This window comes from Tribolium madens, unplaced genomic scaffold, assembly GCF_015345945.1.
Source record: "Tribolium madens isolate multiple individuals breed KSU strain unplaced genomic scaffold, Tmad_KSU_1.1 Scaffold_91;HRSCAF=231;Tcas5.2_LG7, whole genome shotgun sequence".
Taxonomy (NCBI): domain Eukaryota; kingdom Metazoa; phylum Arthropoda; class Insecta; order Coleoptera; family Tenebrionidae; genus Tribolium; species Tribolium madens.
Window position 1 is genome coordinate 8,486,693 of NW_025401063.1, and position 10,439 is coordinate 8,497,131.

At 32.0% G+C, this 10,439-nt stretch overlaps 1 protein-coding gene across 1 annotated transcript in view; it reads right to left on the reverse strand.

Moving 5' to 3' along the window:
* Positions 1-10,439, reverse strand: part of LOC123011009 (paired box pox-meso protein) — a 19,115-nt gene continuing 8,676 nt past the window's right edge. Inside the window, exons 2-3 of the mRNA XM_044408254.1 lie at positions 1,235-1,415; positions 1-952 (exon numbers count right to left, since the gene is read on the reverse strand). Coding sequence (XP_044264189.1) covers positions 388-952; positions 1,235-1,415 — 746 coding nt within the window. The 3' untranslated portion in view covers positions 1-387. The remainder of the gene's footprint in view (positions 953-1,234; positions 1,416-10,439) is intronic.

Here is a 10,439-nt window from a genome sequence, read left to right on the forward strand (position 1 = left end):
AATAATATATTTCAAGCATCAGTAATACACTTTTCATGTTACATGAAAAAATATTTACAAAATAACCCAATTCTTGCAAAAACACAATTTTATTCGTGTAATAATGTTGTGTATGAAACAAAAACGAAACAATAATTGCGATAATTTCAAATAAATTACTATTAATAATAAATAACGCACCTACTTACACAATAACGTTGTTCAAGAAACAGTACTGGTGTCAAATTTAATTCGAATAACAACACGCACCAAAAGGCACTGTTTAAGCATCTTAAAATTATTTATGTACAAACATGTTTCATGTTCTTAACATTATACATTTTAAAGCTTCACAAGCATACAAAACACAAGCATATCGTCTTGTTATACCTATAACAAACTCACAGATCAGAGATGCGTCCCCGGCGCCGTCAAGGGATGCGAGTTAATCCCCGGATTGACCATATGCATGGCAGTGTTGCCGCTTTGCAGATACATGTAATAGTTGTAGTTTTGTGCACTGTCTGGTGCCGGCGCGCCTCCGGGGACTCCTCCGGGCGCGCCGTGGGGCGTCCGGAAGGCCGCCGCGTGCACTCCCGCCAAAATATCCGACACTGAGTGCGAACTAGGCCAGCAGGGAGCGGTGGCGTGGCGTTGAGGGGGCGGCGTTTGCAGCTTTTGTTGCGGGTAGGGGTAGCTGGGGTAGATGGCGTTGTAGAGGGAGTGCGAATGAGGCGCCGTGTGGACCAGGGATCCGATTTTGTTCCGGAGGATCCGGCTGATGGAGCTCACGGAGGGGACGTTGTACTTGTCGCATATTCCGTCAGAGAGGAGGCGGTCGCGGATCTCCCAGGCGAAGATCCCGGGGTCTTTTTGTTTGAGGTCTTTGATGTAGGCCACCACTTTGGGGGTCGTGACGCGGGGTTTGGAGCCGCCGATGGCGCCGGGGAGGATGGAGCCGGTTTCGTGGTACCTGGGGTAGGAGGACAACAATAAATTTACACAGCAGTTAATGGATACTCAAATAAAAATTGTGCTATGTTACAGGAAAAAAAATGTTATTGCAAATTTCAGTTTCTGATAATTTTTTTTTAGGGTTGTTGAGAAAATATAAGAAACAAATATGATTTATTAAATTATTTCATAATTTGCCACAAATTGCATCAATAAACTGGTTTTTCTTTTTCTTGTACGACTTCAACACATTTTTCCCTACATCGAAATTCGCTTTTCTGCGAAATATTTCTTTCCTTACCTGGCGAGGATTTTTGAGACACAGCCGTGTGAGACGCGTAGTTGCCGCGAGATATCGCATGGACGAATTCCAACTTGTGAGAGTTCGACGATTCTAAGACGTACGGAGTTGGGAAGAGGACGTCCGTTGACGAAGACGCCACCCAGTTGGTTGACTTCTCCGTACTGCTGGACTTGGCCTTCTGAAAGAGAAGAATTGCACGTGTCACTAATTAGTGGCGGGAACATGAATCCATTTGTAGGAATGAGAGGAAAAAATACGACAGTAAAATTAGAGTAGTCGGTTTCAAAGAAACGTGGAGTGGTTCCGACGGGGTTCGCGGAGGCCGCTTTTCGGTGGTGGCTCAAGTTACACCGACACATAGACAGTTCTGTAATTGCCAGGTTGTGTGTCGAATTAGCTCTTATTTTACGCTGTTTTTCATTATACAGTATTGCCAATTACAAAGATAAATGTTGGTATTTTTTAATTTGTTTAGGTATAGAAGTACAGAATTGTGCTGCAAAAATAAAGAAATTAAAGCTTTCAACAGATGTTTAAATGGCACCTTCACAAACAGTTTTTTGCTCGTCTGGTCGAGTGCCATTTTTTTAATTTCCTTTCTGCCAAAATTTAATATATGTACATACATATTCACCTAAAGCATTCTAAGAAAGGAAGTATATGACTTTTGAAAAAAAAATAAGGGTTTCGAGTAAAGTATCATTGCTTATTATACTTGGTTTTCTATTTATTAAGATTTGTTTAACAACTGAATAAAGTGGTGTTTAGGCAGATTACAATAAATCTTAATAATATTAACTGATTTGTACTCTGTGAAAAGTCAATAAAACTGTGACTAAAAACATATTTTTTATGAATCAACTTTGATAATAAATATACAATTAAGTAAAAGTACATACACAAATGAAATATGAAAAGAAAATATTTATCGCATAATTGGTTTCAATAAAGATAGAATAAATTTTTAACTTACAATTCTTGTTACCATTGAATTTCCAAAAAAATCAAAAACGAATTTTCAAAAACTAAGGTAATAGGTATTGTATACAGGATTCGCCAATGATTTTTTTCTAATTTTATTCTAATTATTGTTGTTACAAATTCACCTAAAATCCAGCCTAAAATATATCAACATATACAACATAATCAACATAATTCTTTCTAGACCAGATGAATAATATCAATTAAACCACCTCTAATCATTGATCAGCTTACGCTTTGCATGATCATAAGTTATTCTTGCATACAAGTGTCCAGATTTAGGTACACATTTTTATGAAACATTTTTATTGACAATCAAACTCTTATTATATTTTAAGTAGAAATCCTAAAGATTCATATTGAGTAATGAGTAAATTGGTAAAATAAAAATGAAAATTAGCCGTGAGTAATACGAGTAATTTAAAAAAAAGCTATATTTTCAATACTTCTACAGTTTAAACCATAAGAGAAGTAGGTAGATTTTTGTGATTTAAATACTAAGGAATTGTTTAAGTATGGTTTGATATTTCTTCTAATTGAATACTTTATCAATTTGCTTATTAGTACTAACCTTCAGCAAAACTGTAAAATTGTATTATTTTCGAAAACAATTTTTGGACATGCAAACAACCAATTTTCCTGTCTTTTCCATTATTATCTACAAAAAAGTTGTTTTTTACTTTTATTTTCCATATCTACATACATAGGGACATTTTTTTTAACTTTAAGCCTTATGTTCAGTTTGAAAAAACACCGATCAATCGATTGTCGTAATGAAATAAAAAACTGCTTTGGGTATTTAAATGGAGATGATGACAAGACAAACATAAAAATTACTGGCAGAGAGAACATTAAATACCTACTTCACAGGAAGAAATAAAGATACAGCAAAAATTTTATTTATTAAAAAATACCTGTACCTACTACCTAATGGGAATTTGAAAATTTTCTTTCCAACTTTCCAGAGCCAAACTATGGCAAGCCCAAAATTTAGGAAAATGAGATATATATGCCAAGTCATAAAACTGGATCGTTTCAAATCTTTAAACTGCTCTCCTGTAAAATTAAGATTTTGGACTTGCCATAGTTTGGCTCTGAGGTACAGTTATTATTTTACAATTTAATTGAATAAATGTAATAATATACTACAATTTATGTGATACATATATTTTTTGTTTTTTGCCAAAGAAAACCTACATATAAATCAAATTTTGGTGCAACAAATTGTAATACAAAAACTAATAAAATAATCATGCAGCAATTTTATTTTCTAATGAAAAAAGAAAGAAATGTGTTGGCGGAAGCTTATTGTATCTAATCAGTTAATGAATTGTTTCCAATCTACGAGTACGTTGTTTAGGCATACGCTGGAATGTTTGGAATGTTATCTACACCAATTTGCGAGACTGTAAGAAAGGTTACGACCCCAAGAATGCTTCCAGTCCCACCTTTAGCATTCACTAGAATAGATATCTAAGGGGTTTCGAAAAATTCTCGAACAGCCCCTTACCCACATACTCAACCATCACAATAATTGACATTTTGACCCTCTAACATCTTATGTTTCAGTCATGTGTGGGATTTCACGGACACGTGGGCGTTTCCGGAAACCTCCCTTTACACGTGAGATAAGAAACCATTTATATTTGTAATATATGTTAGTTTAAGTGCTTTTTTTTCGACACTTTATGTTTTCTCACCAGTTACGGTCTATTATTTTCAAATTTAAACTACTTTTATTACCACAGGCTTTAGATGATATTATTTTGTTCGAATAGGTAAAGAGGTAAGTACTAATCTTTTCATCTCGTGAACAAAATTAAAACTAACGTAAAGTGAGAGTATATGTTGGAAATCATAAATCAAACTTGTCGAGTTCAAAGGGGATTTTCTAAGCCGCAAAGCTTGAAATTGTAGACGCTAAATTAGCCATGGTTCCTGGGCCAGAACAAACCGAGGACTAAGTGCGGTGTTTGTGTATGAATATACCGTGAATTTAATTAACTTGTCAATGGCTCCAACAACTTTTAATTAAAATTTTGCACAGGAATGAAAAACAATCGGCTGCTAGATGATTGGGTATCATTATTCACTACACAGGGATTTAATTAACGTTCAAATTTACAATGTGTCAATATTATTATTGACAATTAGTCACATTTTTTCGTTAAACATTTTTAAAATTTGTACATTATTGTTGCATTGCACCTCTTCAAAATGTTGTGTTCGTGTAGGTTCAACATTTCTTGGTAATTTTTTTGGTGATAGCAACGATAACAGCCTAGACCGTTAAAAAGCTTTAACGTACATACGTTGTCACGCATGTTGCTATACGAAAAGCACATTCGAAAGGTTGACATTATTCGACGTTATGATTTTGACTAGTTTTGTCAAAAATTTACAGCTTATACTCCAATAACATGCGACTGCATGAGGTTGTGACTAGATTTTACAAACTTCAATCTTTGTCTGTTACTTGCTATACATATTGGTTTTATGACGTTAATAACTCTATATTTTTAATAATTTTATAATAATAATAATAATAATAACCAAAATATAAATGAAACAAAACACGTTAAAACTGATTTAAAGAATAGCATGTGTAAAAATAAAGTGAACACGTATGTACATACAACCTATACCTAAGCTTTTTAAGTTTTTAATCAAGTGGTATAACAAGTCAATATGAAATCATAATAAACTATGTACTTAAATTGGAGAGTTATCTATTTCACTGATCAGTAACATAATCGGTTCTATAATTAAAACAGAGATTTAAGTAATAATTTGATTAATATACCCTTAAATGTTTGTTTCCTTTGAACCCAGAAAGAATTGATAACCTTAACGCTTGTTGGGTAATTTCCTTTAAAAGTTTCCTGTAGGTATAAACAGATTTTCATTTTGAAAATCGTTGTCAGATTTATCGTAGTTAAACAGTCATTCTCATGCATAATAAATGGAAACTGCAAGTAATTAGATTAAAAGTCATTAATTTGTTTATAATCAAATTTTGTTTTTTTTTAAAGCATCTTTCCAAAATATTTAGGGTGCGCCAGAACTCGCTCCCCAGAGAAAAAATGCCATATAAAGTAAGATACCGGGAACATGGGAAAAATGTTAAAAAAATTTTATCTCAAAAAATTTCAAAGTTATGAGAGTTTAAATTTTGCATTTTGACTCTATTTAATTCTGTTGCTAACATAATTTTTCAAGTTTTTTTTTGCTACATGCTATTATAAGAGGACACAGGGAAGCTATATTCTAAATTGTGACTCTGAAGTTCAATGTTTTTGTACCTTCACTAAATAATTGTAAAAAATCATACACAGGATCATCAGTATCATTAAATAGATATGAAAAAATGTCAAATGTCAAAAAATAAATGTCACAATTTTTTGACAGATAGAATTTTTTCCGTGTTCCTGGTATTTTATCTTACTTGAAATTTTTCTCTGGGGCGCGAGTTCTGGCGCATCCTGTATATGAGTGATAGAAAAGTACAATAGCTAATTCATATTGTGCCTTTAATTTCGATTTTTCGCTAAAGGACAAGTAGTACCTATAATACCTATGTACCTACCAACTTGCAGCTTGAATCTAACGTAGCTCATTAATATCTTGTTTTCCTTCAAAATTGGCATAAAATGAAATGTTTCATATCTTAGTTGACAATCTTGCCGCAAGACATGAAGTTAATGCTGCCTTATAATTGATGATTTTCTGCTGTAAATGAAGCAATTGACTGTAGATATAAGAATACGGAATTATTTCGTAAATGGATTTTCTCAGTTGATTAACTGGATATTATTATTCATCAAAATGAAACTTTCACTTTTGTTTTTATATTTTGTGGCTTTGTTTTTAAATTTTACTCTTACTGGTAGGTATACCTATTCTAAATCATCTTGTATATCGAAAATTGAAGATAGAGGCCCCTGTTGAACCAATAAATGAAATGAAACATATGGCTACTTATAAAAAATTACTGGGGGTGTAAATGTGTTGTAAACTTGTATTGAAATAGCCTTTGGTCGTTAAATTCCGAAGACTAATTCACGCTTATAAATCACGAGACAATATTCAATCTCCGTGGTCAAATAGCTATTGAGCAAAAAGAGCAAAATATCTCGAAATAAAGACATAAATATCCCTCGAAAATAAACCTTACAATTTTAATACGTGCAAACAGGCCGAACGCGCAGCTGAAATGAAATAATCACTTTCACCATTTAGTGTACCGTAGCGAAGCGGCAGACCGTCTCACCCATTATAAAAGCTCCGAAAGCTCGCCATATATTCCTCGAGTTCCGTTGCTTAACAAATTGCCGAAAAAACGAAACCCGCCACTCTAACAAATTCATTTTAATGAGAGAACGTATTTATAGACCATACACAAGTTTGTTGCTTTTTCAACGGCACCTAAAAGTGCCCGATTTAGCCTCCATTTGCAGCTAAGTTTTTTCTCAGGTGAGATGAATGAAATGGCTGGCAGGTATCGTAGCGGCGAGAAGGCGTGGAAAGGTGGGCCAGGTGCTCGTTTTGGCTGCTTTTGTCGCTAAAATTTTACCGTCACTGCTTGTTTCAAGTTTAAGATGCCGAGCAAAAAAATGCTGGCATCTCTGATTAATATTTGTAATATTATGGACGCAACAGATGCCAGATTGTCAAGATTTGCTTAATCACCTACAAATGTGTTTAACGTCTACATGTCTATTAAATTACTCGAGTTTAGTCAAACAGAATTAGTGCAGCAATCCATTTCAGCGACGGACTCGGACCGGCTTTGCGTCAACAGACTGCACCATAAAATTTTGCTTTTTTACCTTTTTTACTCACTTAAAAATACCTTCCTCTGAAGGCGCTACACATAAATAATATATATCTCTTCCACTAACGAAAAAAAATACATATTTATTCTGCAAATTTTAACAACAGAAGGTACAGAATTTTCATTATCTAAATCATATTGATTCCAATTCTTGTCTGAAATGACAAAATTATTTTCTCCCGTCTCTAAAGAATCTTTGATTCAACTAATATTTTCAGAAATAAAAAATACATACATTCACTTAATAATACCTTCAGTTTTGTCTATTAGTAGGCAAAAGTTATATTATTCAATGTTGACTGCTTAATTTTACTCACTTCGATGGGAAATTTTATTGCAAGGCATGGTATTTCGTAATTTAAAATTCTATTTAACAAGAGATAAACATCAAGAATTAATTTAGACAAATGAATTATAATTTTTAGATAAATAATAAAGACAATCATTGCATTTTTCTCTTAAAATATATCCATAATACTTACTTCTAGGTATAGGGTAAACTCTGGAGAGATGGATCAGCGGGATAGATGGACTTGGAGCCCTACTAGGGCTCATTCTCTCGTAACAAAATATTATCTTTAAACGTATTATTTTGATCAAAACATAATAATATCATGTATAACACAAGTTACAACCTAAAAACAGTATTCTATTCAAACTTGATCAGATGTAATTTAGTAATTTTTCTCTCCTCCCCACATAGGTAAGAATAATGGACCTATGTGTATTTTTGGTAAAAGCATGCTTATATACAATTTATTTTACAAAAATAGTAGGTATGTCAAATACAGAGGAACGGACTGCAAGAAAATTACAAAGGACTATAAACGTAGTAAATAAATTAGAGTAGGCGGTGATTAAAGTCCTTCAGATGGCAGTCCTGATTTTTGACATCAAATGTCAGCGGAAACTTTGACAAGTTTGTGTTTTATTAATTTTGAGTGAAATATAATGTTCACTTTAGAGCAGAAAATATTTATTGTTGCAAGTTAATTACAAAAATGCTGTACAAGACAAAAACGGTGAATGGTCATTTTCACTTTCAGTTTGTGTGGAAAATTTCCCAGCCAATGTGTTGGCAACTGTAGAATATTAATCGTCGCCTACTCTAATTTTTTTTTATCGCACGGTATTAAAAAATAGGGATAAACTAACCTATATATTCCAACACATTTGTCACACCAAAATCAACATTTTTAAAGTTAGTGAATTGAATTCACGTATGTGATGTATTATGTACATATACATGGCTAGATAGGTATATCACAATATTGTTTCAATAACATTGTTAAGAAAATAATAATAATTAGAAACTATTAGAATGGCCCGTCTCAATCTTTATAAGTTGTCATGCTGTAAGAGAAAACACTCGTGATGGTTTGAATTGAAATAAAAATCTTAATTTTTACACCAGGTTGTGGTCCATTTCCCCCGGACTTACCCTATACTAGATACTTGCTTATTATTATGTAGGTTACCTTATTTCTTATAATAATAATTGGAAACAATTTTTTGTGCTAAACAGAAAACCATTGTAGGTTTTTAACGAACAGAAAAAACAATAAAACCAAAAAGTTACACTTCCCGTCAAAATAATACAAGAAAATGAATATAAATAGATTTATTATTAAATCTCTTTTTGCACCCTTCTAATATTTGCTACAATACTGTATCAATATCTACTTGTGGGTAGGTATACCTAATATCAACTCTGTTTTAAACAAAATTCTGAATTTTAATATATGTATAGGTAGGTACTACTCCAAAAAGGAACAAAAAATTTTCCGAAATTTTTTCGTGATTTTTGAAAGGCTGTAACCAAGGCGTAAGATGCAGCGAGCCCTGCAAACGTGTGGCCAAACCGGTAACGCTCAATTTAGAGAGAGATAGCGTAATCGGGCCATCATTACTATCAATAAATGAAGGAATGGACCGAAAAGTTGCAGTTGTATAAATGATAATAGTTATAATTTTTAAAAATAAAAGTTTATATAAAAAATATACGTCATATACCTAATACATCTGAATTTAAATTCTATAAAAAATATTATCTAAATGATAAAGCTGTGCTTGAACTTTTTTTTATTACGTGTTTCTGTTGCGAAACGTAAAACAAATACATATTGAATTTTACTTGAAAACTGTTGTTATATTAAATAATTAGTAAATTAGTTGGTATATTAAAAAATTAAATAATTAAAAATTAATTAAAAATAATTCTTTTTAAATAAGGTTATTTTATGAAACGGAATATCGAAGACAAAGATTTTTCAAGAACATAAACACCTACATATTTTGTAGGAGCATAATATTCTAAAGTAAAATTTAATTCTAAATTTAAAATTATTAGGAATTGTAAAACTGCCGAAACACACCAATTTATCAAAAATTTGTTGTTAATTAATTTAGTTTTTGGACTGTAGTTATTTTTGTATCTAGAGAAAAATTAAATCAGAGAGATCAGATATATAAATTTTATTTCATACCTTGCGTCGATTACTACTTTTTTAAATAACGTTACTTTGAACTGAACTTTATTTCATAATTATTGAAATCACATTAATTATCACCATTCGCAATTGAATGTAAACACCACAGACTAGAAGGTAAATAAATAAATAGAATAAACCTTTATTCTTATTTTATTTTTTTTTCAAATAAATTTTGTTAGTTATTCAGATCAGCTATATTTGATTCTTCTACTAAAATAAATAAGCAAATTATTATTATTTATTGATAATTATTAAAAACAGCAACCAAAAAAATCTAAATTTAGAGTTGCTTTTTCAATTCTTTTTGCTTTTCTCCTTCGTTTAACTTGTGGATCAAATTTAACAATATCCTGCACAATCTGGAAAAATAGTACTGCTTCTTCTTCTAATTTTGGCTTTTTGAGATAAAATTTGACAAAAGCTGTTTCAATTTAGAAAAAATATATTTTATGGTGTTTATAATTTTAATTAATTTTCTTTAGATTTACCGTATGACAGCCAGTTTTTATTTCACGAATTATATGTTTTGCTTCAAAATGTTTTTTACATAAATGATCCTTTACAGTGAAAATACAGAATTTTTGGAATTATACGATTAGGCAACATTTTCCGTGGTAGGTATCGGAAATAAAGATAACTTTTCATTATTTTTAGCATAGCCACTTTTAAACTTGGGCACACAAAATTTTTTCCCATTTCAAAATGTATAAACATGTATTAGAACAATATAAAATTGCTGAAGTAACCACCTCAGGTGRACTTTATTAGGCGGACTTTCGGGAARYAATGGCCCGCATATGTCCTCCTTGTCTAAAAATCGCGTGACCAGTTTGACCACACTTCAGCCAACGCAGTGCATGCGCTCGCTGCATCACCTAAATATCTTACACCGTGG